Consider the following 27,207-nt stretch of genomic DNA (forward strand, 5'->3'; position numbering starts at 1 on the left):
TTACTCATAACAAATATGGAATCTCGTGAATTTGAGTTCATGAGAGGATTAATGCTATTGACGGCTGATGGAGCTCCGAACTTACTCCGAGGTTGCTATGAGCCTTCATTACGTACTCACAACCTGGCAGATTCTGCTCGAAACAAGCCCAGAACCATGCAGCTCGAATCTCGAGCTGCCATGCTTGATGCTGATGGCCCTGGTCAATCTCACGCAAGACGTGCAGATCTCCTTCACCGCCGTAATTTCCTCGAATCACCCATCTGCCGCCTTCCCGCCGAAGTGTTTTCTCGTATCATTTCGGTTTCCATCATTCCCATACAATACAACCAGCAAAACCAACCCACTACCATCCCTAATACGAAGGATTTGTTTCGTCTCGGCAGTGTCTGCTCACACTGGTATCACGCTACGCGATCTGATACCCAATTCTGGGGCACTTTCGCCCTTTGTGACATAGATGTTACGGACGAGTCGGTGCCGGACTATGCGTCCCTCCTCCGATACTACTACAAGCATGTAGGCTCAGCGGGATTATCCGTTTGGATATATCATATACATGTGCCCTCAAGGCCGGGGCATATGCTCCACCAAATTTTCCCAATTATCTTGGAAGAGAATGCGGGGAAACTGAGATCCTTTCATGTATGGGATTTCTACCCTCCCGAACATGATTATTGTATCGCTACTTCCATCTTTGACTATGCTCAAAGAGATGTCCAATTCACTCGACTTGTGGAGCTGGAATTCAGTTGGGATTGGGAATTACCAGCGCCTCCTTGTTCTCTTTTCCGCAATAGCCCTCTCCTTAGGACAGTCTCGTTGGACATACCAAGACACAATATGATGTTTCCTTGGAATCGCATTACCACAATGAAAATCTGCCGCACAAATCTCGAATATGCTCTCCTGTTGCTTTCTTCGCATCCCCATTTCACCGATTTTTCTTTCGAGCAATCTTTCGACTATTTCAAGGGCTCGCGAACATGGTTTCCTAAGCCTCATGTCCTCTTTGATATGCAGCTGACCACGAAGTTCGGATGGCGTAACTCCTGTCGAGATGAAAGCTCAAGGTATGATCCTTGGAACACCCAGCTATTATTTGCCCACTTTGGCTTCCCCAATCTACGCCAGTTGGATTGGTGTGCACCGGCGCCAAGCAACAATCCTTCCACCCGGGAGTTTTTTGCTTCTATGCAGCGACTAGAGCGTCTCGGGTTTCACCCTTCAGCGAGGTCTTCCATTAGCCAATACTTCGACATTTTCAAGAACCTAAAAACGCTGGACATTAAATTGGGTCAGGAAGCCGATTTTGATCGACAGTGGGTGAAGAAGCTTATCATTACGCCGGGAAATGGGAACCTGTTTCCATACCTGCAGGTTTTAAATGTGACCTCATGCAGTGATCCACCGTGCTCTGCATTGATCGCGGTACTATATTCAAGGATCTGCGGGCCTATACCTTGGACAAGGTCGGAAGTTGACCTCGATAGCCTCACACTACCGCCTTACGTTGGCTCATCTGCTCAGTTGCAGCATCGTGGTCGCTTGGTTGAATTTTCGTTTGAAAATACTGCGCCGGAAAGAATTAGCGAGATCAACTGGGCGTCGAGCCCTCATTATGGCGCGCTGCGGAATCTTATATCCAAAGCAAAAGAGGTGTATGGGGGATTAAAATTTCCAGGAATCAAATTGATGTTCGAGAATTAGTCCGTTTTTTTTTCGTGTCCCGTATTTAGCTCCTTGCCTTTCCCCTTACCTCCCATCCAAATTCACTTCATGTACATTGATCGTGACATTATGTTCAAGTGCGATTGGCATGTTCTATCGAATTATAGATGTTTTGAACTTTCAAGCTGGATTCTTAAGCGGTATCATGGAACTCCCAATTGGGAAAAAATAAAACATGGAGGTAATAGCAGGTAGTTGCAACTCTTCCGGCTCCCCATCGAATTGACCGGAGTACCAACTGCCAACTCCATGCCCCTTTTCGATTCGTGATTTTTCGTTCATCAACGTCTTCCGGCAAGTCTCCTTCAAGTTCCCTTTTCGAGTCTCGTACCGCTATCTGATCTCCTCAAACATAATTTGCTTCCTATCAGTGCCCTTGCTAACGACAGAATGATCTACTTACCTCTCTCAACACTCCGTGGTCCAGAACGTGGAGAAGCGATTCAAAAAGCGCTGCAAGTCATAACACGAGATATCGATGGAATCGATCTCGTGAACTTGGCGAGAATAAGTACTTTGGTTTTGAGAGAACTTGCAGAAGCTGTTGAGACTGCTATACGAGGAGATACTAGTGAATCCAGTGGTCATTTGGGATTAGATTGGGGGGATCAGAACTTGACCATGTATGTCGTAATTTCTTCTGGGATCCATCGAAGGCTTTCTGGCATTCGGATTCCGAATCACGATGATAACTTGGGACTAATGTCATTAACGGTAATTGCAGGCGCCAAAGAGTTGCCTAGATAATGATTACGTAGCATACGCGCTAGTTAAGCTGATGGCACATTCTTTGATTGAAACCACTCAAGGTCAAGACCATGCAAACTACGCAAATCGACTCGGAAGTTGCAATACTTGATGCTGATATCAGTCGCTTAAGCAAAAGGCGCGCAGCTCTCCTCCAACAGCGCAACCTCCTCGAATCGCCCATCTGCCGCTTGCCTGCCGAACTTTTTTCTCGCATCATTTCGCTTGCCATCGAACCCATACGAGACAGTGCATGGAATGATGGTGACCGACCGGGCACCTTCGCTACTATGGAGGATTTGTTTAAACTTGGTAGCGTCTGCTCGCACTGGTATCATGCTACGCGATCCAATCCTCAATTTTGGAACACTTTCGCTATTCGTCATGAAGAGGGCGATCACAGGGTGACGACCACGACGCCGGACTACGTGTCCCTCCTCCGGTACTACTACCAGCACGCAGGAGCAGCGGGATTATCTGTTTGGATATATGATTTTAACGTGGAACCTGGGCGGGAGATTCTCGACCAAATTTTCCACGTTATTTTGGAAGAGAATCCTGGAAAGCTGAAATCATTCCATGTATTCGATGATTGCCTTGAATTCCCACCAGAACAAGTCGAATGTTTGTGCCCGTTCCTCATCGACTATGCTCAAAGAGACATAGAATTCACCAAACTAGTGGAGCTGGAAATTCAATGGGCCTGTCAATGGGACTATGAGATATCACCGTCTCCCCAGATTCTTTTCCGTAACAGCCCTTTTCTTCGGACATTCTCATTGTACATACCAAGCCGTACTATGATACCAACCGGATTGGAGTTTCCTTGGAAACATATTACCACAATACAGCTCTGCCACGCGGATCCCGAACATGCCCTCTCATTTCTTTCCTTGCACCCACATTTCACCGGCTTTTCTTTCCATCGGTATTTTAACAATAATCAGGAGCAAACTTGGCTTCCCCCACCTCATGTCCTCTTTGATATGCCCCTGACTACGAAGTTTGGATGGCATGTTCGTTGTCGAGATGAAAGTTCAATGTATGATCCTTGGTACATCCGGTTGTTTACCCACTTTCGCTTCCCCAACCTACGTCATTTGGAATGGCGCGCAAATGCACCAAGCGACCATCCTTCTACTCGAGACTTCTTTACCTCTATGCAGGAACTAGAGCACCTCGAGTTTCAACCTTTACAGAGGTCTTGCATTAGCCAATACTTTGGCATTTTCAAGAAATTGAAATCACTGGACGTCAACCTGGGTTTGGAAGTCGATCTAAGCCGACAATGGTTAAAGAAACTAGCCATTACGCCAGGAGATGGGAACCTGTTTCCACACCTACAGGTTTTAAATATAATCTCAAACACGGTTGATACACCATGCTCCGCATTGATTGCGATACTATACTCAAGACGCAACGGACCAATACCCTGGACGACTTTAGAAGTTGACCTTGATAGCCTCATATTACCACCTAACGTTGGCTCATCGGCTGAGTGGGAGCAACGCGGTCGCTTGATTGAATGTTCATTTCGGACAACGTCATATAAAGCCATCCCCTGGGCGTCGAGTGCTCACTACGACACATTGCAGAATCTTGTATCCCAAGCAAAAGAAGTGGATTGGGGATTAAATATCCGAGAAATCAAATTGGTATTTGAAAATTAGCCATTATTTGACATTCTGTTTTTTTACCTTTGAACACTTTATCTGTACTTGTCGTCGAAATACCATCGTCTCCAATCCACTTTTGGAATTTTTGTGATAGACTCGGATTCTGTGGCTGAAGTGAAAAAGCGATCCAGCAAGTCGCAACACGAGATATTGATCGATGGAACGGATCTCCGGCTTGGCGGAGGATACTCTGGTTTTCAAGAGGGATTTGCGAAAGCTGTTGAGGCTGTTATGTGAGGAGATGCCAGTGAATCTGGCAGTGGTTTGGGGTTGGATTGGGTGATTGGAAGACCATGTATGACAGTATGTCGTAGTTTTTTTTTTTGGGATCCATTAAAGACTTGTTGGCATTCGGATTCAGGCCACAATAACTTGAGACGAATGTCATTAACGGTAATTGCAGGCACCGAAGAGTTGCCTTGTCTGGCTAGATAATAATCACGTAGTACACGCGCTGATGGCACGTTCTTTGATTAAAACCACTCAAGCTCGAAACTATGCAAACTACGCAAATCGACTCTGAAGTTGCAATACTTGATGCTGATATCAGTCGATTAAGCAAAAGGCGCGCAGCTCTCCTCCGACAGCGCAACATCCTCGAATCGCCCATCTGCCGCCTGCCTGCTGAACTGTTCTCTCGTATCATTTCGCTTTCCATACGAGATGTATGGACTCGGAATGACAGCGAGCGACCGAGCACCCTCGCTACTACGGAGGATTTGTTTGAACTCGGTAGTGTCTGCTCGCACTGGTACCATGCTACGCGATCCAATCCTCAATTTTGGAACACTTTCGCTATTCATCATGAAGAGGGCGGTTACAGGGTGACGACCACCACGCCGGACTACGTGTCCCTCCTCCGATACTACTACCAGCGCGCAGGAGCAGCTGGTTTATCTGTTTGGATATATGATTTTCACGTGGAATTTGGGCTGGAGATTCTCGACCAAATTTTCCATGTTATCTTGGAGGAGAATCCTGGAAAGCTGCGATCATTTCATATATTCGATGATTGCCTTGAATTTCCACGAGAACAGGTCCACTGTTTGTGCCCTTCCCTCGTTGAATATGCTCAAAGAGAAGTAGAATTCACTAAACTAGTGGAGCTGGAATTTCAATGGGCCTGTGAGATATCAGCGTCTCCCCGGGTTCTTTTCCGTAACAGCCCTCTCCTTCGGACATTCTCATTGTACATGCCGAGCCGTACTATGATGCCAACCGGATTGGAGTTTCCTTGGATACATATTACCACCGTAAAACTCTGCCACATGGATCCCGAACATGCTCTCGAATTTCTTTCCTTGCATCCACATTTCATCGATTTTTCTTTCGAGCTGTATTTCGACGATCAGCGGGAGCAGACATGGCTTCCCCCGACTCATGTTCTCTTTGATATGCCCCTGACTACGAAGTTTGGATGGCGCGTTCGTTGTCGAGATGAAAGTTCAATCTATGATCCTTGGTACATCCGGTTATTTACCCACTTTCGCTTCCCCAATCTGCGTTATTTGGATTGGCGTGCAAATGCACCAAGCGATCATCCTTCCACTCGAGATTTCTTTACCTCTATACAGGAATTAGAGCACCTCGAGTTTCAACCTTTACAGAGGTCTTGCATCAGCCAACACTTTGGCATTTTTAAGAACTTGAAATCACTGGACATCAACCTGGGGTGGGAAGCCGATCTTAGCCGACAATGGTTAAAGAAACTAGCCATTACGCCGGGAGATGGGAATGTGTTTCCACACCTACAGGTTTTAAAAATAATCTCAAACTCGGTTGATACACCATGCTCCGCATTGATTGCGATACTATACTCAAGGCGTAACGGACCAATACCCTGGACAAGTTTGGAAGTAGACCTTGACAGCCTTATATTACCACCTAACGTTGGCTCATCGGCTGAGTGGGAGCATCGCGGTCGCTTGATTGAATGTTCATTGCGGACAACGTCATTTAAAGCCATGGCCTGGGAGTCGAGCGCTCACTACGGCGCATTGAAAAATCTTATATCCCAAGCAATAGAAGTGCATTGGGGATTAGATTCCTCAGAAATCAAACTGGTATTTGAAAATTAGCCATCGTTTGACATTCAGTATCTAGTTCTTGTCTTTTACGTTTGAACACTTTATCTGTACTTGTCGAAATACCATCGCCTCTCCAATCCACTTTTGAAAATTTTGTGATAGCTTCTGTGTCTGAAGGACCTGGATGTTGTAAACATTCTTGGAGATGAGGGATTTATTTTGCAATTTTTGAACCATACGTCGCGTTGACGAGTATTGTCCGGACTAACATCGCCAAAGGGCAACGACACTGGCACTCGAAAACATCAGTAATCTCCTCAAACATGAATTTATTCCCATGGCCCTTGCTAACGACGGAATTACCTTGTATAAAGCTACGTCTTCTTTGAATACACTCGATTCTATCCAAACACGAAAATATTACTGGTCCACTTACCTCCCTCGACAAATTTTGTGGTCCAATACTACATGCCAGTGAAGAAGCGATCCAGCAAGTCGCAACATGATATATTGATTGATGGAACAGATCGCTGGCATGCCATGAGGATACTTGGGCTTTCAAGATAAATTTGCGAAAGCTGTTGATCGAGGCTGTTAGTATACGAGATACCAGTGAATCTGACAGTGGTTTGGGATTGAATTGGGTGATTGGAAGACCATGTATGACAGTATGTCGTAGTTTTTTTTTTGGGATCCATCAAAGACTTTTTGGCATTCGGATTCAGGTCACAATAACTTGGGACTAATGTCATTAATGGTAATTGCGGGCGCCGAAGAGTTGCCTTGCCTGGTTAGATAGTAATTACGTAGTATACGTACTAGTAAAGTTGAAACTTGACACGTTCTTTATTTGAAACCACTCAAACCCAAAACCATGCAAACTCCGCAAATCGACTCTGAAGTTGCAATACTTGATGCTGATATCAGTCGATTGATCAAAAGGCGCACAGCTCTCCTCCGACAGCGCAACCTCCTCGAATCACCCATCTGCCGCCTGCCTGCCGAACTGTTCTCTCGTATCATTTCGCTAGCCATAGGACCCATACGAAATGAATGGATTGACGGTGATCGACCGAGCACCCTCGTTACTACGGACGATTTGTTTGAACTCGGTAGTGTCTGCTCGCACTGGTATCATGCTACGCGATCCAATCCTCTATTTTGGAACACTTTCGCTATTCATCATGAAGAGGGCGGTTGCAGGGTGACGACCACGACGCCGGACTGCGTGTCCCTCCTCCGGCACTACTACAAGCATGCAGGCGCTGCGGGATTATCTGTTTGGATATATAATTTGAACGTGGAATCTGGGCGGGAGATTATCGACCAAATTTTCCACGTTATTCTGGAAGAGAATCCTGGAAAGCTGCAATCTTTTCATGTATACGATGATTGCCGCGAATTTTCACCAGGAGAAGTCCAATGTTTGTGCCCTTCCCTCATTGACTATGCCCAAAGAGAGGTAGAGTTCACCAAACTCGTGGAGCTGGATTTGTATTGGGCCTGTGAGACATCACCGTCTCCCCGGGTTCTTTTCCGTAACAGCCCTCTCCTTCGGACATTCTCATTGTACATGCTGAGTCGTATTACGATGCCAGCCGGATTGGAGTTTCCTTGGAAACATATTACCACAATAAAGCTCTGCCACATGGATCCCGAACATGCCCTCTCGTTTCTTTCCTCCCATCCACATTTCATCGATTTTTCTTACCAGCTGTATTTCGACGATAAACAGGAGCAAGCATGGTTCCCCAAGCCTCATGTCCTCGTTGATATGCCCCTGACTACAAAGTTTGGATGGTGTGTCGAATGTCAAGATGAAGATTCAATCTATGATCCTTGGTGCATCCGGTTATTTACCCACTTTCGCTTCCCCAACCTGCGTTATTTGGATTGGCGTGCAAGGGCACCAAGCGACCATCCTTCCACTCGAAACTTCTTTACCTCTATGCAGGAAATAGAGCATCTCAAATTCCAACCTTTACCGAGGTCTTGCATCAGCGAATACTTTGGCATTTTCAAGAGCTTGAAAACATTGGACGTCATCCTGGGGTGGGAGGCCGATCTTAACCGACAATGGTTAAATAGACTTACTATTACACCGGGAAATGGGAACCTGTTTCCACACCTGCAGGGCTTGAACATAATCTCATATAATGATCTACCATGCTCTGCATTGATCGTCATACTATATTCAAGGCGCTATGGACCTATACCCTGGACAAGTTTAGAAGTCGACCCCGACAGCCTCACACTACCACCTTACGCCAACTCCTCAGCTGAGCGGGGACATCGTGGCCGCTTAATTGAATTTTCATTTCGGCACACATACAAAGTCCCTGACTGGGCGTCGAGCGCTCACTACGGTGCATTGAAGCATCTTATATCCCAAGCGAAAGAAGTGGATTGGGAATTAGATACCCGAGAATTCAATTTGGTATTCGAGAATTAGCCAATGTTTTGACATTCTATATCTAGTTCTTTGTCTTTTGCCTTTGAATGCTTTATCTCCTGCCAACAATCACTTTAGATATATACCGCATTCTGCGTTAATTGTTACATTGTACTCAAGGCGTAATCGGGTTGTTATTCGGACAAGGCTTAGTGCATAGTATTTTGGGCCTTCAAGCTTCAAGCTTCAACGTTCAACTTTGAATCTCATGAGCTCGCTATAAAATACATTATTATATTCACCGAACCCAAGGAGAAAGGAAAAGATGTAGGTAGTATTGATTCGTCTTCACGAGGATATCAATGGCGTCGCAATTCTTCCTCTACTCAGCATCGAAATGACCGGAGTACTAACCAACCGATCACCCCTTCTCAACTCTTTTTCTCTTTCTTTCATCACCCTCTTCTCCTTCTCTTTCTGCGTCTCATCCCACCATCTAGAATCTCCGTTAAGTCCGGTTTGGAACACCTGTCGTACGTTGATAGATACGCAAAGAAGGACAGCAGCCCATTCTGGCAAGACGTTGATGAAATAGAATATGAGTTTGGAGGATAAGTCGTTTTGTGATGAGGGTTCTGATGAGTAGTAGGATGTTGTGTGTTGGGACATGATTGAGATTCGATAGAGGGTTGGAATGATCTTGAAGGAATATTAGGTTTAGAGTGGATGAGCTGATATGCGACGAACTCACCAAAAGAAGTGATATTAGGAATACGTAGTGAGTCGCTTTTTTGTTTAACCGAGGGACATTGATCCGTGCCCAAATAACCAGGGCATTCATAAACAAGAGTGTTGCAACGCTCAGAGAAGCAGCGACATATCTATATTCAAGCAAGGTCAATGACTTGAGCGGAGTGAAAACGAATAAATTCAGATTACCTCAAAATCTGATTCCTTTTCGTCTTGACAGGATCATTCCGCTGTATTATCGTCAGACAACTCCCAGCCGAGCCGATAGCAAGAACAGCAAGAAACGAAATCGTCATTCCATCATGCATTCTTCGAAACCAAAAACGTAGTCGAGGTTGATCAACGTCAAGTTCCTCATCATCGTATTGAATAACAGCAGTTGTCCCAGAAAACGACCATTCTGATTTTGCGAAAAGTGTATTTGTGGTTGAAATACCATCGTCTTTCCAATCCATTTTTGATATTTTTGTGATAGACTCTGTGTCTGAAGGACCTGGATGTTGTAAACATTCTTGAAGTTGAGGGATTTCTTTTGCAATTTCTGAACCATACGTCGCGTTGACGAGTATTGTCCGGATTAACATCGCCAAATCTTGAGCTATGGGCAACATTGCCATGAAGATCGTTGTTTGCATGTACTCCAACGCCCCTTCAATGTCATTCAGAGCCTCTTCAGAGCGCGGAACAACAGTGAGAGCGGTTCGAAGGCCAAACGCAATTGATCTACAAGCGAAACGTCATTGTTAAGCGAGCTTCAAGCCCAATCTTTGCGAGAGACTGACCTCTCGATTGCAAATGCTATCATTCCATTCAAAACGACCGTCCTTGACGATTTATGACAACAGCGATAGATGAAGAGAGGCAAGAGGAGGACATGGAGAACCGTGATTATTATAGAGGGTATAAAGTCCGTTTGTGTTGGATAACCGCCGAACAAAGGCGGGATGCTATGGAGATTCTGGGCCATGGTGATGTGAGCGCGTCGTTGTCAAGGAGGAGATTGCCCCCAGGAAGTCACCAAGAGATTATCGGATGCCTCCGACATTATTGCATGCGCCCGCTATGATATGATTGGCAAAGGCAGTGTTTGCTGCGGATTGTTCCAAAAAGTCGGTATCGGACCCTTGAATTCGATTTGCGTGTGATGCATATCAGAGTTGAATGCAGCTTATCCAGCGCTGGATTGATATATCTGTTACTTGACATCTTTGTGAGCTTTGAATGGAAGTATCTGGAACGGTTTCAAAACCTCACCGATAAATATAAGCGAGTTGAGGATGAGACAAGCAAGTCGCTAGCAAATGTCGGAAGAAATGGTCACATGGCAGCGAAGACTTGTTTGCACAGCATCCGACGCATTCTCGGAAGAGTCCACTACAACGTGTCGGTAGTAAGAAGGCGCTAAGTTTGCAACATTCGTCCTGTAAGATAGAGTATGGACACGGTGTTTCCTTGGCCCGAAGTATGCCATGTGGATGTGGAGAGTTGATTATCTGAGGCCTGGGTCAGTTGGTTCATTAGCGAGGTGTTCATCACTTGCAAGCGGGATAATGAAGAAAGCTATGTCGAAAATTCAGTGACGACATAGTGAAAGTTCAGAGGCGCCGGTTGGGATCATGATTGGGCGCCTACGACCCTGAATGGTGGGAGGCAAGCACGAGGCGGGTTTCGCAGCTCAAGCCATCACCGGACGAGATGAGCATCGTGTCGCGGATATTTTCATCTCGGTCCTCTTCCCGCATCAATGCACGCCTCGCCTTCTTCATGGACAATCTCTTCGCCATAGGTTTTGGCCTCGGCCTACGCTATGTTATCGACAACTTCGCCAACCACGATATCAGAGTTACAAGCAGCTTGGTCGGCCTTTGGGAGGGCGTCGTCACCTTTCATTTTCTGAAAAAGTTGCCTAGGTCTTTGGACCCCTACATTGCCTACGCGACCCGCCTTTTTGTTGACTTCATGGTGACCGAGAATGTTACAAGACTGATTCTGGTCGTGGTTTGGACGGGGTTGGGGATGATTTTGGCCGACATTGCGCCTGCGATCTGGTACGATGTCGGTGGACGTCGCAAATGGAGACGAGTGCGGCGAGACTTGTACTACATGACCCGCTCCGTCCCTCGCCTCCCTCCTCTCTTCCCCCGCGCACGCGTCGTCCGCTTCTCTCCCCCGGTGCGCCCGACAGAAATCAGCGAGTCTGTGAGCGCCCCATCTGTCGCCTCGCCAGTTCCAAAGACCGACACCGTTCCTCCGACTCCTGTTGTTACCCACCCTCGAGTTCCCAAACGGCCCATTCCTGGAGGTCTTCCTTCGAGCATTATTTCGGAGACAGACTCAGAGGCGACCTCTGCACTCGGTATCCGTCCGAGTACAAGTGCAGCTGGTACATCTCATGCTCAATTCACCATTCGCCAACGCGCGGCGCCCTCAGAAGATTTCGGCTCCCAAACACCTTCAACATCAGTTGACGGCTCGAATGTTTCCTCTGAACCCTCGTCCACATCTACAGAGACGGTCAGTCTAGCAGTCGACGTTGACTACCAGGAGGAGAATGAGATCCAAGCACTTAGATTGGACAAGGGCAAAGGGCGCGAGGTGGAGGATGATAGCTCAGGAACGCCCATTCGATCTCAAATCCAGCTTCCTCCAACACCGTCGGATTCTTATCGTCCTCACCCACATCGTACTTCCTTCGTCCCCACTATCACTGGCATGCCCTCCATTCCTGATTTTTTCGAGTCTGGTTTGGGCTCAGACTGGGAGAATATTCGCCGAGAAGAGGCGGAAACAGAACAACAGCCTCAGCCTCTTCCACCTGTAGAGAAGGAGGTCGTCTCTCCTCCTGTTCAATACGAACCTTATTATCCACCCCCCTCCGTATATGAACCCACTCCGCGACCTGAAACTTTTGACCGAGACCTTTGGGACGATGTGAGCAATGCTGCACCTCCAACGCCTTTCAAGGTATACACTTTGTTTGTTATATATTCCTAAAATTCATTGACTTTTGTGCACTTCACAGACAACTATGCCTCCGCAGCGACCTACACGACCGCCGCCGCCGACGTCGATCCCAAGATCTATACCCGTGATACCTCAGCCTATCAAGAAGCCAAAGAAATCACAAGAACCAGTCCCACCTCCTCGTGTCCCGCAAACACCGTTGTATGGTAACACATGGGATACCGAGAAGGATCAACTTCCTCCTCCTACCCCGGAAGTCCTTCCGAGGACACCTATCCATAATTCGGATTTGGGCATGAATCAGGGATCATATACTCCTCCTGTTAAAAGCGAGCATCAAGGATCGTATACTCCTCCTCCTGTTAAAAGCGAGCATCAAGAACCCGTACCTGTAAATCAGGATGCCGTCGATCCTAGTACTAGTTTCGATGATCCGTGGAATAATCCGTCTCAGCCACCTGAAGAGGAAGTTGAAGAGCAGCGAGATGCTCAACAGGCACAGGATCAATTCACTGTTCCTCCAACACCTCAAAATCAGTTTAGGATGCCACCCACACCTCAGTTTACTAGAGGACTTTCTACGCCGCAGGACAGAGTGGATGTACCATTCACGCCCCAACTTCAATCGACTAAAGTTTCTTCAACTCCTCTACCGAAATCTACGACAGTGCTTCCTACACCACGAACGAGGCCAGGTACAGTACCTTCTACGCCACAAACGAAACCTGGAACAGTACCTCCTACTCCTCTGCAGAAATCGTCTACGGTTCTCCCTACGCCTCAGCAGCAGCCTGTTTCTGTTCCTCCTACACCCCATCAGAAACTCGTTTCTGTACCTCCTACACCGCAGCAACAACCTGCTCCGGTACCTCCTATGCCTGAGCCACAAACTGGAGCGAGATCTTTCACGCCTCAGCAACAACCTGCACCCATACCTCCTACGCCACAGCGACAACCGGCACCCGTACCTCCTACACCTCAGCACCAAACGACATCTATACCTCCTACACCTCGAACAAGTACTACAAAAATTCCTCCCACGTCCAAACAAAAGACGTCGCCTCCCTCTGCTACACCTCAGCGGGATTCTTCTCCTTCACTTCCACCTACCTCCCAACAGACCTCTTCTCAGATACCTCCAGCTGCAGTGCAACAAAACACTACTGAGGCACCTCCTACCACTCAAGATCCTATTGCTCCAGTTCCGCCTACCCCACATCAACAGCAAACGCAAACGGTGTACCCTACTCCTAAAATTTGGGCTCAGACTTTACCTCCTTCACCACGTCAACGAAATCAACCAATTCCACCTACTCCTTCGCAACGGAGTAAAACAGTACCTTCTACACCACGAGATCTTAATAAGCCTATCCCACCTACGCCGTTAGATGGTTTGACACAAAAGATCATGAAAATGGATGGTGGAAATACGACTAGGGATTTGGGAGATTCAGTGAATCAGAAAACGCGACAATCGAATGAAGGAAATGTAGGAGATTTGGTTGATTTGGGAGGTGGTGAGACTGGTGGTGGTGAGCCTGGAAACGAGGCTGTGAAAGTTGAAGGGGAAGGGGAGGATAATAATGGTGGTGGTGGTGGTGAAAGTAGTCCCCAAACTCCGGATGATGATGGTTTTGTTCAAGTTGATGCAGAGAATAACCCTCTCTCACCTGCTTCATCAGGTTATAGTTCTGTTGCAGGTGTACCTTCTGAGATTAAAGAGCGGAATAAGCAAGCTATTATTATTCGCGCGCAGATTGAGGAGATGACCAAGACGATTACGAGGCTTAAAGAAGAGAAATTGAAGGCGGAAGGGAAGGAGGAGTTGGATCCGTTGAGTGAAGAGAGCACTTTGAAGGGGGAGGAAATTCATAAAGCGGAGAAGAGTTTGGAGAAGTTGAAAAAGAGGGCTGAGAAGAGATATCAAGCTGGTGAGTTTCGTAATTTTTGCATGAGATGATTTTTTGCTCATGTTTGATTCAGCTGTTGAATCGACGAACCAATTTAGTCTTCCTAAGAGTCTGGATTTGAGCCATATGAGCCCTACCAATGCGATTACTCGATTGGAAGATGTTCTAGGGCTCTACTTCAATTCAGGGAACAAAAGTTTGGTGTTAACCATTGTTACACCAAAGGGAGGAGCAGGCAAGACCCTGAAAACATCTATAACAAAGCTTTTTGAAGAGTATGTCGTGAATTTGTTGATTTCCGTGTCGGTGTTTGACCTTGCCTAGGTACGGTATTAAATCAATTCCGAAGACGACTGGCATGTCAGTCACAATCTCAGGTAGACCATACACTGAGATGGTCTCTGCTTTCCGACGAAAACATGCCAAAGATGACTCATAACATTTACGAAAACGTTGAAAATAATGATTCGCAGTAACGATTTTTCTTCTCTTTTCATCTTGGGTTCTCCTTTCTCTACAAACTACCATTTTGAAATGGGCTTGCCTGTAACAAAGGCTTCCGCCTATCTGTGTCATGGTGTAGGATCATACGTATATAATGACTTTTTTTGCTTTGAAACTTACGCTAGGAACTACTAGTTTTGATCAGAACCACTTCTTTGGCTTGCTTTGAGCTTGACTTTTTCCTTTGTTTTTCTTATTTTGACATCGTACCCCTCGTAAGCTTATAAGTTAGGAAACGACTACTTTCACGAATGCATATATCAAGCTGATACATATGTGACTCGCTTCCCTTGTTTCTTCACTCCCTCATGTGCATGGATCACTCCCTCAGCGATCCGTAACTCAGAAATTAGAGCAAGTTACGAAGTCCATTGTTCAAACGCATATATAAGGTTACAATTTCAACATCACCTGGCCTGTGCAAACCCTCCCGTCGAAATACTTTCCGGCACACTACCCGCACAATCATCCGCAGCCTCCTTATCCGCCGTCAAATTAATAACAACATCCCCACCCAACCTAAACACATCATAGAAATCAAAATGACACCTCGAAACAGTTGAATTGCCATTGATAGTGACACTTTCAACATAGGCTGGTACACCTTCTGGAATGACGCGTTGAACGGATTTAGAGCTGAAGTTTGCTACGGTTACGGTGGTGCTGATGTTGAGGAAGGAGTTGTGTATGGTGTATTTGGGTGTGAAGGGAGAGAGGATGAGGAGTTGGGTTGAGGATGGGACGGGATATAGTCCAAGAAGGTGGAAAGCGAGGAGGGAGGCCATAGCAGCTTGATCATCGTTTCCTGGAAGACCTCCGGGAGCTATCGTAGTTTTGTTAATGGAGTTGAGCGATGAGGCGGTACAATGAGAGTCTTACTGATGTCAAAGTTATCAAACACGACTTTGCGAACGCGGTCAACCGACATAGCTGGATGGTTAGCATAGTGGTAGCCTATCGGTGTCTGAAGAGGGAGCGTTGAGAGGAGACATAGTGAATCGAACTAAAGCCGACTTACCTGGAATGACGGTTCATTTCCTGCCAAGTAATATCCCTCCTATAATAGCTCTGAGTCCCTAGTCAATATACTTCACGAAATCACCTACATCAAAGAAGTGTTCCAAACGGTCAATAAACGTCGCCTAAAATTCACTTATTAGCACACCATCGCCAGATTCTTATATACTTGCAAAAACTCACGTTTCCACCCATCAATTCAATCAAGTGGGCGGTATCATGAGGTGCATACCAACTGTATTCCCAAGAAGACGATTCATAAAACCCGTTTTCATTAGTACCTTGCAGTGAACAAGCTCTGCTGTTATTAGTATCCTTTGGGGAACAGTCTTTGGGGTTGTTGAAGAAGAATGTGCCATTGGAAAAACGTTTCTGCATGAATCCTATCCAACAAGCTGGTCAGCAAAGCCAGCGTTATACTCGGTTTCGTATGACACATACCTTCGAAGCCATCACTCGTTACTGACTCATCCCAAACATTGCGGTAGAACTGGTCTTTGATCAGTACAAAAGGAATTTGAGATGCAAAACTGTACTCACGAGAGAACGGTTTGTATATCTGGCCATATCATCTTCCTTGCCCAGCAATTGAGCAACTTGACGAATTCCAAAGTCTTCGAAAGCATACTAGACAAGATGTAAGCCCGGAATGCCTTACGACAGGCCTGATTAATTTACCTCCAGAGTTCGACTTCCCTCACGTGTTTGCCTCCCAGTGCTTGAAACATCCAATACAGCGAAAGGAACATATCCAAATTGTCTTCAACAAAAATGAGAATCCAGGCGAGTGCACAACCATGAAGTCAAGCTTACTTGTAAACATTCACTTGTCTCCCCTCCGTATTCCACTCCGGCGGATTCAAATCTCCATCCGCCAACAAAGCAGAGTATAAATCATTGAGATCTATCCCAAGGCTCGCAGCTTCATTATGATAGTAGACAGCAAAGTGAGAAACAATATTGTCTCCGCTCGATCCTTTGTCATACGTTAAGCTAACTATAAACAATGAGTAATGGGGGGAAAAACTTACCTCCCTGAGTCCATCCAGGCAAGTTATTTGCGCGACATTCAGGCATCCATCCATTCTTCCTCCAACCATCAATATAGCTATCTACAATTTGGGCAAACTCGACAGGTGAATGGAGTGACAATAGTGGATAGAATGTTCTGAACTATTGATATGGCAGTGAGCATGGAATGGACGGAGTCTGAGGTGGATCGAACGTACAGTATCCCAACTATAAAATTATGAATGTGTCAGAGTGATCGAGAGCACTGACAAATATTAAGATGCACCTGCAATACAATGAATCAAAGTAGAACGATTCCGTATTCGCAAAAACGCCTTGCGCCTCTCCAGTAGCATTATTCTATCAAAGAGTGATTAAAATTGATAGCTCTCTCAAAAATGAAAAACAGAACACTACCGGAGTGAGAGAAGCACGATACAAAGACGAATAGAACATCTCCGTCACATTCGGCAACGTTCCTCCAACATCAATTTCAATCTTGCTCAATTTCTCTTGCCATAACATTTTAGCCTTGGCAAGAATATCTTCAAACGGCGCATTCCCAACTTCCTCTTCGGCATTTGCACACGCTTGATCTTCTGATAAAAATGAAACTCCAACTCGGATGTTCACTTGATGTGGGTTATCTGCATAAGAGAATAAGGCACCGGATTGATATACCCCGCCTATTAAGTTTCGGGTGAGATTAAGATGAGTAAGGCCTAATCCTTTCGCGTCTAGGCCATGTGTATCCCCTGTCCAAACACCAAACTCATCCAATCTCTGTTTACCGTTGTCAAGAAGATCATAACACGCAAAAGCTTGATAATTGAACGTCGAAGGTCCAAAACTAGTATTTGTAAATGCATCGATGTAAGAGCATTTATCTTGGCGTGAGACTCACCTAGAACCCCACTTCCCGCCGATTGTGATCCTACCCTGGTCCGGGTCAATGGTCAATTCACCACCAGCAAACGAAACAGGCAAGTCATTTGCCAAATCGAGAGCAAAATAAGGCTTGGATCCACGAGGGAAGGTGAACCTCTCTAATCCTGCACGTCTGGTCGCGGTTGCTTCCATCTGAATATCATTGTCCAATGTCAGAGTGAAGTACCCGGGCGTTGCATCTGAAATAACATTAGCCTATCTTTCTATGAGGGTATGAGAATGAGTTGTACCATCGGTATTCCTTTTTCTTAAACGCTCGCGAGCTTCGAGGGTAGTGGTACAAGTGTCGAAACCATCAGGACACAAAAGAGGCATAATCTCGAAATTTCCATAAGAACCTAGTTTTTAGTTGCATAAGTTCAACGCTCCAACGACAGGAAGAAACAAAAATCTAACCTAGAGAAGACCCAGTGCCACTGTCATGTATAGGCGAAAAACCACGAATTTTCTCAGTCGGATCCGCGACATAACCTAAAGGTGATAACAATGCGAATCGACTGTACCAAAAATAATTTCAATATCACACGTACCAGCCGGAGCAAAACCAGTCATATCGCTTGTAAACTTCACCTATATTTGCGATAGCATGGTTGATTTTTGCATGCAGTTAAGCGCTTCTTGATAGAACTTACCATGCCAAACGGAATGGAGGCACCGGGGCTGGATTACGACATTCATGACTCGTCTCATTGGGGTTTGAACTTGATATACAATCGACGCACCAAACATCACCGAAATTATCTTTTACAGAAAAAAAATGAGTATCTAGTCGGAAAAGAGCATATAAGCACTCAACATACCAGTACCGATGAAAGGGTTGACGAAAGCGGTATAGTCTGGTGTCCCGGTCTGATTCAACGCAGCTTCTATAGCAGCAGATATTCGCTTCTGTTGTTCAGGAGAAGGTTGAGCACGAATAAATAGGGTAAGGAACGACGACAGCAGTATATACACTGCTGGAGAGGAATGGACAAGCATAGTTCAAGGAAAGGGAAGAAGAATGAAATAAGTGGGACGATGTTCAAAATTCAACGACACAGGTAGTTCGGCGCTTAGTTTCCACTAGTGCAGCTAGTGCAGGATGGCAAGCGAGTAAGCCCAAGCTCGATGAGATTGTCCTTAAAGCCCTTCATACCGCATCTTTGCTTCTCTTCTCGAAGGAACGTGGATAAAAGCACCGGAAGCCATACGCTACAGAACCCATGGAAGACCCATACAGGATGGAAAAGTGCCAGGGCATCGTCAGATGTTGCCAAAAATGAGCTTGATAGCGTATCTCGTGATCAACTTGCACAGATTATTATAGGAGTGGTGGGATATGGTAAATCTACATTGCATGACCAATAAATCGAAGGTGGGAGGGTAATATATGTTCTAGGAAAGAAGGTTGTGGTGGATTGGGGTGACTCTTGAAGGAGCGACCTATGTATTTCCACGACTCCGTGTGGTGTGTTGGAGCTGAGCTTCCTATGGCGCAAGTTACTGCGTCGAAGTAGCTTGAAAGCCGAGGTACCCAAATGCGATTTAGCCTCTCGCCCTGAAGAGTACCACGGCCATTAATTAAGATTCTGAGCAGCGAAAAGCAGAGAATACACTCACGGTTAGCTGATCTTCCTCGCCACTCCTTCGATCTCTGTAATGACAAGGTCCAACCCTTCTTGCGTCCAAAATTGCTTTTCGTGGCTTGAAAGTCTCCCGAGGACATATGTAGCCATATCTGATCCACCGTTTCCAACGCCAGCACGAAAACGCCAAAAGTTTTGTTCGCCGCCCAAAGCAGAAATTATGCTCTTAATACCGTTATGTCCATTAGCCGAGCCACCTAGCCGAACGGCTAATTTGGTTGGAATATGCTGAACAGAATCTGATATGACAATGAGGGATTTTGGATCGCGAGAAGTGTTCCGGTAAGCTGCTGCGACGGAAGGACCAGAAATATTCATTAAAGACTCTGATTGCAATGATTATAAGTTGGAGTGTGGGGCGGACTTTCCCGAAAGAAGCAGTACATACTGGATTTGAACAATGTGAGAGCAACCAATGTCTCTCCAACATGCGTCTCGCCATGTCCGATGTAGCCACCCTTTTGGCTGGATAACTTGATTCCGAGGCGGCTAGCGAGGGAGTCGACTATAAAATGCCCAACACTGTCGATATTAAGAGACTTGCTCTGCCCCGGAGTAGTGCCACTTACCTATGCCGAGTAAGCGGGAGTGGGAGATTACCGAGGCCAACGATCAGGAGCTGGGGGATAGGCAAGCCCATTTTTCGTTATCAAAATGGTTATAGCAGTTCAAATGAAGCTGTAAAGCAGAACGACAATGTTAATATACGGTATTGATATGATGCTGTATGAGTCCGCCGGGACTGAGCCGTCGGAAGAATGGGATTACGCGGAGCCGATGACTAGGTGGAGGCTGACGGGACTTACGTTGCAGACCAGGACCCACGCCGGAATTCTGAGAGAGAGACCAGTGGGTCACAGCGCAGCTCTCATCGACCCTCAACACACGTTTGCAGACGCTAAGGGCCGCCTTCAAAATTTAAACGGGTGAATGCTTAGCTAATCACACAATTGATCGAGTTTTGAGCAGGCATTAAATATTCGCGCTGTCCGTTTGCTGGTCTTGCCCACCCCCCATCCTGATGTCTGTGACCATGGCCTCGGCGTCGTGCACAGCGACCCCCATGTCCCCGCCCTCCCTCTTTCTTCGCCCCGCCAAGACCTCCTCTCTTTCCCCCTCCCCTCTCCTACTCTGCAAACCGTTCCCGGGTTCCGCCAATGCTCTCGACCTCTCCCGAGCATCCCCCGCCCAAATCCTCATCTCCCTCCGCTTTCTTGTCCTATCCCACCTCGCTGAGCTCGAACGTAGACTTTCAGATTTTGAATCACCTGATTTAGAGGCTTGGAAGACAAAGGGCGAGATTAAAATAGACGAAGCGCGTCAATGGGCGAAAACTGCCATGGAGATGCTCGATGGCATCCGTACAGACGTCCGCTCACAACTTCCCGATGTTCAGTTTTCTGATCCAGCGTCAGTCGACAGCTTCCTCCGAGCCTACCTTCCCGAACTACCCGAGATGACCTTACTCTCCGACGTCCGTTCACACCTACGAGACATTTCAGGAGTCCGCTCTCATTTGCCTGATATCCAAGACGTCAGAGCACATTTACCCGATTTCTCTGACATGCGTTCAAAACTGGACGATGTCAAATCCCGTTTCAACGACATTGACACTTCCGACTTGAGGAGTTTCGTTCCTGTTCTCATCACGCATATGAAGAGACTGCATTCGCATTTGTCGACGTTGGAAGTGGGAATTGGTGGCCCTTCGCCCTTTGTTCAAGGGTCGCTACTGCGCGAGTTTTTGGATGCGTTGTCTTCCACTGATCTGGCGGTACAAGTTACCGAAGATGAAGCAAAGCTTGTAGGGGAAATCAACGAAAAGGTTACTCGTGACGTGGTCGCGGCCGTGAATAACTCGCTCGAAGGAACGCGGCTCATCACCTACGATGACCTCCCTCAGCCATGGAAGAACAATCCATATGTCAAACAAGGATATAGGTAAGCATTGTTTTCCCGTAATGTGGGATGCATCTTGACAACCGTATCCATAGATTCATACCGCTAGAACGTTGGTCGCTCATTATTAAATCTATTATTGAACTTCACAATGAGACCTGTAAGTTCCTTTGACATACACTCGACATAATACTTACCCCCCTTCGTCTAGTAAACATTCATACCCACCTTATACCCTTTGTCCTGTATTCGATAACCCTCCTTTCTACCATTTGGAATCCGACACGCTTCGAACCTGCAGAGGTTTTCTTCATGTCCTTTGCCTGTGTATGTCTCCTTAACAGCACTATTTGGCATGTTATGGCCGGTTGTGCGCATCACCAGAGCATGGAAACCTGTGCTCGTATCGATTATGTCGGCATTGGCTGGCTCATCAGTGCCAGTGTCGCAACCGTTGCGAACTACGGGTATCAATGCCACCCACAAGTCGGCCATGCCTTTATCGGCATTTGTCTTGCCATGGGAGTGCTGGGAAACATACTACCGTTCATGGAATGGTTCAACCAGTACGAATACCGCGTACGTTCATATATGACCCTACAGATCATCTTGAAAACTAATGAATCATCTAGTACCATCGAATGGCTTTCTTCCTCGCTCTCGCGTTTTCAGGGTTAGCACCTCTCGCGGGGATAGCCATCTTACACTCGCATGAGGAGATGATGGCCTTTGCTGGTACGTACGCTGTTTTCATAACGCTTTCCACCCCTCACGAGTATTTTGTTCTCATTTTCAGCCCCTCTTTTCCCGTCTTTTGCTTCTTATCTTCTCGGTTTCGCTTTTTACGCTACTCGTTGGCCTGAGAGTCATCTCCCTCCCAAGGTTCAACATTACCTCGATCATTACGGTGGAGGATCCCATGCGATATGGCACTGCTTTATCGTGCTTGCTATAACTCAACATCAACAAGGAATGCAATTTATGAGGAATGGAATTCAATGCCTGGCGGATTATACTTCGCTTTAATGACTTAATGTATCATAATACGTGGCCCTGTGGTACTACGCAACAGCTTATTTAATGATGTTCTTCGACGTTTTCTATTATTTTCGAGGCAGTGTATTATTTCAGTCCAACGCCCCTTGCATATAACTTTACTCTCTTCAAATGTAATCACTAGTCGCATATAGATAATTGCATTCATTCCCTTCATGAACACGAAAACTGCATGTATATAGCATAATCGAAAACAAGACAACATTTTATGACAAAACTTGATAAATTACGAAAACAAATATATATAAGAAAGAAAGGAAAACAAAAGAAAGTGATAGAAAAAATGGTACGCGACATTTTTCAGCAGAATCTTGAACCGGAATAGTGTTTGCATTGCGTGGTGGTCCCCCGAAGTTTAAAGACGAGTGGGGAACATCGTACAATGGAAATACTATTTCACTTTAAGGCCCTTTGAAAGGTGCCGTATACCTATATCAAGAATCAGTTTGACGAACCGTGGGTGTCGATGAAACAGAGCATGATGGAGAATGAAATTGAAGGCGGGAAAGATGGGAGATAAATTAAAAAAAAGTAGAAGGACGTACGATTTTTTTTATTTCGTTCCTTTCTTTTCCTTTTTTTCTTTTTTTTTTCTTTTTTCTTCTTTTTTCTTGATGAGTCGAAGGAGCGGTAGGGTTCGTAAACGAAAGGAATGTCGATCGAGGTGAAGGGCCTGGGACAATTTAATTGTCCTGGAGGGAGTGGATGGCACGGTGTTGATGTTGTTTGATAATTATCCCCATTCCATGGATAATTTTACCAATACCCTCGACACAGGCACCGAGCGTGAGTAGTGACATTGATGTGACGCTTATGATGGATGTGTAAATGTCCTTGGTGCCCTCTGCGATTTTGTGTATACCCGAAGAGCAGTCTTCGGCATTTGAATCGCCCTCGCTATGGTAGTAACTTGAATGGAAACGGCAGAACTGAGTGCTGTGGAATGTGGGGGTGAGAGATTGTATATATTGATCATGATCGATTAAAAGTTAGATCACTTACGTGTGACCCGATAAGGGGGTCTCCAGCCCCTCGATTACTATCCCTCTTTCTAAGTCTATCTCGGTGTACGGGGGAGGATGCTCCTCGAAGTTCGGCAAGGTCTCGTTTGCGAGCTCGCCGTGTTTGATATAACGGGCACCACCTTGGTCTGATAGATACGACGGGAAGGAATCGGGCTGGTTGATAATCGGATCAATAATCATAGTAGTAAGTAATATGGGCGGGGGTTTTCAATCCTACAAGCTTTCAGGTCTCTCGATGATAGAATTCGAAAATACAAAGGGTAGGGGGGGAGGCCTATCAAGCTTGTAGCTGGGGGAAAATCCTAACCCGCAGTCAGTTACTTATATTCATTTCGCTAAGCGTGCCGGTTGCCTCGTGTGTGGGATAATTATGTATCGTTCTTCGCACTTCTATGGCTTCGAATTAGCGCTTGTTACCCGTTTGTGGAGGGTGGTTTCACACTGATAGGAGAGGTTGTTGTTACTTTGATATTCGTCTCTGCGAGACTGGATGATAGGAATTTCAAAGAAGAAAAGCGAGTTCTATAATGTATACTTTGCTTGAAGGAGGGAAAGAGGAACTTTGTTGGACCTTTGGCTAAAATGTTGACTTGGGTGAGAATATCGAATCGATGAGTCACTGATGATTTTAGAATTAGACAATCAACCGGTGGGGGGTCCGATTGGTATCATCAACGTTGACTTGGCTGTTCTTTCCCCCCGTCAAAGGTAAGATTCGTCAAACTTGGCTAGGGTTTCTGACTTAGATACATATGGAGAACACCCAGGATTGCCAACTTGCCAGGGAACGCTTCCTTCCTCCCGCAGCTTCAGCACAGTGCTCCATGCGTATTTATATATAACGGTAAAACTAAATGGCACTCTAAAAGGTCCGGACTAGTCCGCTGCCACCGCACCGCGAGGAAAGAGGGGACGTCCAGCGATTTTTGGATAAGTTCAGACGGCATGGTATGTACGATTTGCAACTGACAGAAACAACGATACACTGTGTGCGTTCCCGGCGCACTGGCGATATTGGATTAGCCGACCTCGTGTTTCGTGATCTTGGCGTTTCAAGTAGCGGAGTATAATAACGCCCTTTAAGGCGTGACTGTCTTGAGCGGTGTTGTCGCATACAAGTAAGCATATAAACCACGACTTTGGCAAGTGTTTTCCAATCATCAAGGTAACGGTAATGCCGGCGATTTGCCTTATGCTACTATGCCGCCCCGTCAATCATATAGCGGCATCGTTTAATATTTGTGTAACCGCCTTGATTTTGATGATTCAGCGGCGTAGTGATCACAGGCTTTCGTTTCATTCAATTGAGCTTGATATATCAAAATGCGAATATGAATTTAAACCATTGAAGGGAGTGACTACTGGTGGGATACGATTACTATACATAAGATCTATGGCAGAGTTATAATGATCATAAGGATATGGATAAGATATGTTAATGAATGGTGGTAAAATGAATGCGTGTCGTGATGATAATGAACGCGATGAGGAAACGAGAGACTGGTACGAAAAGTTGATAATTTAAGGGCCAAAGAAAAAGAAAAATAAGAAACCAGGGAAAGGGTGAGGGAGGAAAACAAAGGGAAAAGACGATGATATTTTCTCTCGAGAATGGCATCATGTTCATGATGCGAAGCTGGCAATGCAAAGATGGTGATGTTCTCGAGGGATAAAGCAACCTAGAGGGGTATAAGATGAATGAAGAGAGAAGCAGAAGGTGGAATAACATACGCCTTTTCCCTTTCCCTTCCTCCCTCATCCTTTCCCTCTCTCCTTCCTCTTCTTTTTTTTTGGGGTTTTTTTGGGTTTTTTCTTTTTCTTTTCAAGACGGCGATATGGAGACGATGACCTGGGGTTGCGAATCGGTGTCGGAAATATGACTAGTCGTCCTGATGGGCGCGGCGATCTTGGATCAACATCCCAATTCCTGAGATGATTTTGCCGATTCCAATGGCGCCATGACCGGCGGCGACGAAAATCGATCCGACGGCGTACAGGGCAGAGTGCAAGATCTGCTTGCCACCCTCCTTGATCCTCTGTACGCCACGAGATTGGCTCGGAGACGCCATACAGACTAGGGAATTTTCCCGGGTTCTACAACCAACTTGGCAGCTGTGAAATTGAGAATAAGCAGTGCGACTGTGATAACTCAATGGAAATGCCGGCCACTAACCAGGGCTCGTGGACAGTGATATTGAGATTATGAGCAATCCCAAAAGCGCCGTTGTCCAATTGAGAAGACCCTGAACTCAAGTTGCCTTGAGGCGGAGTCGCTGGATCACATTCAAGATGGTTCAAAGCAGTGTCGACGATCATAAGGCGGGGTAAGAATGAGGGCGATTGAAGATGAGAGAAATATCCGCAGTCGCTTTTTATCGCTTCACTATTAATGTCACACCTTCCGTCATTCTTCAAACTTCCACTTCGAATTAGCGCCTGGCACCTTTTACAGAGGTTGCTTCTCACATGACCCATATACTTCATTCAAGTCCATTGCCTGACATCCGCCTCTACAAGATCGCTGACTCGAACCTCGAGAGAGTTCGATATGATATTCATGCAATATTGAAGGAGCGGGAGAGTAGTTGGTTTTGAGATCTAGTGGCCATGATGCGAGGGTTATGTAGCCCATCACGCGGTCTGCAAGCTAAATTTGACTGCGATGAAGATAGAACGAGGTGTCACAGCACAGAAACCTGTACTTGGCGGAGAAATCCAATACTGTGAACTGTGGATTTGCGGACTCGCCGTTTTACTTATCTGTTCCATGGAATCAGGATTCGGGTCACACGAGAGAGGAAGTTCCGTCTCACTGATATCAAGGCCTCCGAGTCTATAAATTGAAGAGCAGCTTCTGAGGAACGGATCTTGGTACTTTGAAAGCAGGCTGAGTCGAAGTTCCCCCGTTTTATTTGTAAGAATAGAACAGGCCTTTGGTAATGCGCCGGTAGGAGAATTAAGCGATGCCTAGGACGATCAATATGTGCATCCTGTTGTCTGAGGTGTGCAGACGACAGCGAATAATATAGAAACAATGAATCGCGCCACCAGTGGGAAACAAGGATTCGATGATTGGAACTGGTATCCTGAGGCCTACGCATTGAAGCGTAGTATTGTCGCGACGAAGATTGTAGTTTGTATAATGGTATTGGTGCCGCAGGGGAAATGAATATGCGCTATGAGTGCCAGAACCAAGGTATTATTCGTCGTCGCGCTGTGATCCGTTTGTTGATCGACATCAAATGGAAGTGGAGGCATCGGACATCGGACATCATGGGCGAATTCAGTACTGCTCAGAAGTGACATGTTAAGACGTGTAATGCTAAGTACCTATGTTATGGATAGACGAAAAAGAAAAATCAACTTTTGAATCGAGTTAAGTGATTACTAGTAGTGTATCTCAAGAACATCCTCGCTCCAAACTATAATACCACGCTTATCCTTCAACAACATAAGTGGTGATTGATCTCCGCCCGTTGATCGCGAGTTGCCGAATCATTCCCCTTTGCGTCCCATTCCCTTGACCATCGAGCCAACCCCGAACAACACGCCTTCTGCGGCCGATAATGCTCCCCCCACTAAGAAAAATGGAGTAGCCAACAACTTTGTGAACGAGAATCGCTTTCCGACTTCTTCTGAAACCTTTCCATCATGTGTCCCACTCCTCCTAGGGGTGTGTGTTTTGTGATGTGTTGCCCTTGCGTCTGTATGACTCTCTGTTGCCCCATCTGCGGCCTTTGCACCTCTTTCTGCATGCGGCCTCGAATCCTTTGACCCCCCGCCTTTACTTGTGTGTTTCCTGTGTGTTTTCGTATCAGTTCCTCCGACCCTCTGAGTCGATCTCTCGGGAGTAGAGGAGTCTGGTGGCGAGGATAGAGGAGACATGTTGGTTAACAGAGAAGGATGGGATATCCACGAGCACTCC

At 46.1% G+C, this 27,207-nt stretch overlaps 12 protein-coding genes across 12 annotated transcripts in view; 5 read left to right on the plus strand and 7 right to left on the minus strand.

Moving 5' to 3' along the window:
* Window positions 1-156: 156 nt before the first annotated feature.
* On the plus strand, window positions 157-1,710 carry AGABI2DRAFT_117602 (hypothetical protein; the record flags this gene model as incomplete). The annotated part of the gene is made up of 1 exon (XM_006460608.1): window positions 157-1,710. The coding sequence occupies one exon, from the start codon at window positions 157-159 to the stop codon at window positions 1,708-1,710; it is 1,554 nt and encodes a 517-aa protein (XP_006460671.1).
* Window positions 1,711-2,758: 1,048 nt separating this feature from the next.
* On the plus strand, window positions 2,759-3,148 carry AGABI2DRAFT_192293 (hypothetical protein; the record flags this gene model as incomplete). The annotated part of the gene is made up of 1 exon (XM_006460609.1): window positions 2,759-3,148. A coding segment is annotated over exon 1 (378 nt), but the record flags the coding sequence as incomplete, so codon positions are not given.
* Window positions 3,149-5,118: 1,970 nt separating this feature from the next.
* AGABI2DRAFT_192295 (hypothetical protein) lies at window positions 5,119-6,295 on the minus strand. Its single transcript, XM_006460610.1, has one exon. The coding sequence runs from the start codon at window positions 6,118-6,120 to the stop codon at window positions 5,749-5,751; it is 372 nt and encodes a 123-aa protein (XP_006460673.1). The 5' UTR covers window positions 6,121-6,295; the 3' UTR covers window positions 5,119-5,748.
* A 1,753-nt stretch (window positions 6,296-8,048) lies between these two features.
* On the plus strand, window positions 8,049-8,955 carry AGABI2DRAFT_192296 (hypothetical protein). Its single transcript, XM_006460611.1, is given in 3 exon segments — window positions 8,049-8,600; window positions 8,616-8,661; window positions 8,920-8,955. The coding sequence occupies 2 exon segments, from the start codon at window positions 8,130-8,132 to the stop codon at window positions 8,631-8,633; spliced, it is 489 nt and encodes a 162-aa protein (XP_006460674.1). The 5' UTR covers window positions 8,049-8,129; the 3' UTR covers window positions 8,634-8,661; window positions 8,920-8,955.
* AGABI2DRAFT_203797 (hypothetical protein) lies at window positions 8,922-10,378 on the minus strand (the record flags this gene model as incomplete). Its single annotated transcript, XM_006460612.1, has 5 exons — window positions 10,106-10,378; window positions 9,817-10,046; window positions 9,513-9,765; window positions 9,325-9,454; window positions 8,922-9,272 (listed from the first exon to the last, which is right to left on the minus strand). Exons 1-5 carry the CDS (start codon window positions 10,288-10,290, stop codon window positions 8,922-8,924), a joined length of 1,149 nt encoding a protein of 382 aa, XP_006460675.1. The 5' UTR covers window positions 10,291-10,378.
* Window positions 10,379-11,018: 640 nt separating this feature from the next.
* AGABI2DRAFT_117607 (hypothetical protein) lies at window positions 11,019-14,636 on the plus strand (the record flags this gene model as incomplete). The annotated part of the gene is made up of 4 exons (XM_006460613.1): window positions 11,019-12,287; window positions 12,346-14,218; window positions 14,271-14,472; window positions 14,522-14,636. 4 exons carry the CDS (start codon window positions 11,019-11,021, stop codon window positions 14,634-14,636), a joined length of 3,459 nt encoding a protein of 1,152 aa, XP_006460676.1.
* A 417-nt stretch (window positions 14,637-15,053) lies between these two features.
* AGABI2DRAFT_203798 (hypothetical protein) lies at window positions 15,054-18,655 on the minus strand (the record flags this gene model as incomplete). The annotated part of the gene is made up of 20 exons (XM_006460614.1): window positions 15,054-15,524; window positions 15,581-15,665; window positions 15,720-15,758; window positions 15,808-15,843; window positions 15,902-16,101; window positions 16,160-16,208; window positions 16,259-16,345; window positions 16,397-16,478; window positions 16,532-16,694; window positions 16,750-16,891; window positions 16,948-16,957; window positions 17,016-17,089; window positions 17,147-17,579; window positions 17,634-17,856; window positions 17,908-18,015; window positions 18,074-18,148; window positions 18,208-18,247; window positions 18,310-18,337; window positions 18,400-18,418; window positions 18,478-18,655. The coding sequence occupies 20 exons, from the start codon at window positions 18,653-18,655 to the stop codon at window positions 15,109-15,111; spliced, it is 2,487 nt and encodes an 828-aa protein (XP_006460677.1). The 3' UTR covers window positions 15,054-15,108.
* Window positions 18,656-19,278: 623 nt separating this feature from the next.
* Window positions 19,279-19,942, minus strand: AGABI2DRAFT_117609 (hypothetical protein; the record flags this gene model as incomplete). Its single annotated transcript, XM_006460615.1, has 3 exons — window positions 19,279-19,628; window positions 19,691-19,824; window positions 19,872-19,942. The coding sequence occupies 3 exons, from the start codon at window positions 19,940-19,942 to the stop codon at window positions 19,279-19,281; spliced, it is 555 nt and encodes a 184-aa protein (XP_006460678.1).
* Window positions 19,943-20,293: 351 nt separating this feature from the next.
* Window positions 20,294-22,319, plus strand: AGABI2DRAFT_192300 (hypothetical protein). The gene is made up of 5 exons (XM_006460616.1): window positions 20,294-21,243; window positions 21,297-21,361; window positions 21,413-21,780; window positions 21,834-21,936; window positions 21,998-22,319. The coding sequence occupies exons 1-5, from the start codon at window positions 20,324-20,326 to the stop codon at window positions 22,225-22,227; spliced, it is 1,686 nt and encodes a 561-aa protein (XP_006460679.1). The 5' UTR covers window positions 20,294-20,323; the 3' UTR covers window positions 22,228-22,319.
* A 548-nt stretch (window positions 22,320-22,867) lies between these two features.
* On the minus strand, window positions 22,868-23,555 carry AGABI2DRAFT_192302 (hypothetical protein). The gene is made up of 2 exons (XM_006460617.1): window positions 23,260-23,555; window positions 22,868-23,193 (listed from the first exon to the last, which is right to left on the minus strand). The coding sequence occupies exons 1-2, from the start codon at window positions 23,460-23,462 to the stop codon at window positions 22,941-22,943; spliced, it is 456 nt and encodes a 151-aa protein (XP_006460680.1). The 5' UTR covers window positions 23,463-23,555; the 3' UTR covers window positions 22,868-22,940.
* Window positions 23,556-25,074: 1,519 nt separating this feature from the next.
* On the minus strand, window positions 25,075-25,613 carry AGABI2DRAFT_192303 (hypothetical protein). The gene is made up of 2 exons (XM_006460618.1): window positions 25,456-25,613; window positions 25,075-25,394 (listed from the first exon to the last, which is right to left on the minus strand). The coding sequence occupies exons 1-2, from the start codon at window positions 25,596-25,598 to the stop codon at window positions 25,163-25,165; spliced, it is 375 nt and encodes a 124-aa protein (XP_006460681.1). The 5' UTR covers window positions 25,599-25,613; the 3' UTR covers window positions 25,075-25,162.
* Window positions 25,614-26,554: 941 nt separating this feature from the next.
* AGABI2DRAFT_192304 (hypothetical protein) overlaps window positions 26,555-27,207 on the minus strand; it is a 1,657-nt gene continuing 1,004 nt past the window's right edge. The window contains 2 exon segments of the mRNA XM_006460619.1: window positions 26,555-26,712; window positions 26,723-27,207. The exon segment at window positions 26,723-27,207 is cut by the window's right edge and continues 11 nt beyond it. The gene's annotated coding sequence lies outside the window, so the exon portion shown is untranslated.

This window comes from Agaricus bisporus, assembly GCF_000300575.1.
Source record: "Agaricus bisporus var. bisporus H97 unplaced genomic scaffold AGABI2scaffold_5, whole genome shotgun sequence".
Taxonomy (NCBI): Eukaryota; Fungi; Basidiomycota; class Agaricomycetes; order Agaricales; family Agaricaceae; genus Agaricus; species Agaricus bisporus.

Bases quoted from the DNA above. Each gene is read 5' to 3' on its own strand.
- AGABI2DRAFT_192295 (XM_006460610.1), bottom strand. From the start codon at position 6,120: ATGGCTTTAAATGACGTTGTCCGCAATGAACATTCAATCAAGCGACCG.
- AGABI2DRAFT_192296 (XM_006460611.1), top strand. From the start codon at position 8,130: ATGCAGGAAATAGAGCATCTCAAATTCCAACCTTTACCGAGGTCTTGC.
- AGABI2DRAFT_192300 (XM_006460616.1), top strand. From the start codon at position 20,324: ATGTCTGTGACCATGGCCTCGGCGTCGTGCACAGCGACCCCCATGTCC. The intron at 21,781-21,833 runs GTACGTTCATAT...TGAATCATCTAG, and splicing joins TCAACCAGTACGAATACCGC to TACCATCGAATGGCTTTCTT. The intron at 21,937-21,997 runs GTACGTACGCTG...TCTCATTTTCAG, and splicing joins GGAGATGATGGCCTTTGCTG to CCCCTCTTTTCCCGTCTTTT.
- AGABI2DRAFT_192302 (XM_006460617.1), bottom strand. From the start codon at position 23,462: ATGATTATTGATCCGATTATCAACCAGCCCGATTCCTTCCCGTCGTAT. The intron at 23,194-23,259 runs GTAAGTGATCTA...CACATTCCACAG, and splicing joins ACCCCCTTATCGGGTCACAC to CACTCAGTTCTGCCGTTTCC.
- AGABI2DRAFT_192303 (XM_006460618.1), bottom strand. From the start codon at position 25,598: ATGATCGTCGACACTGCTTTGAACCATCTTGAATGTGATCCAGCGACT. The intron at 25,395-25,455 runs GTTAGTGGCCGG...TCAATTTCACAG, and splicing joins ATCACTGTCCACGAGCCCTG to CTGCCAAGTTGGTTGTAGAA.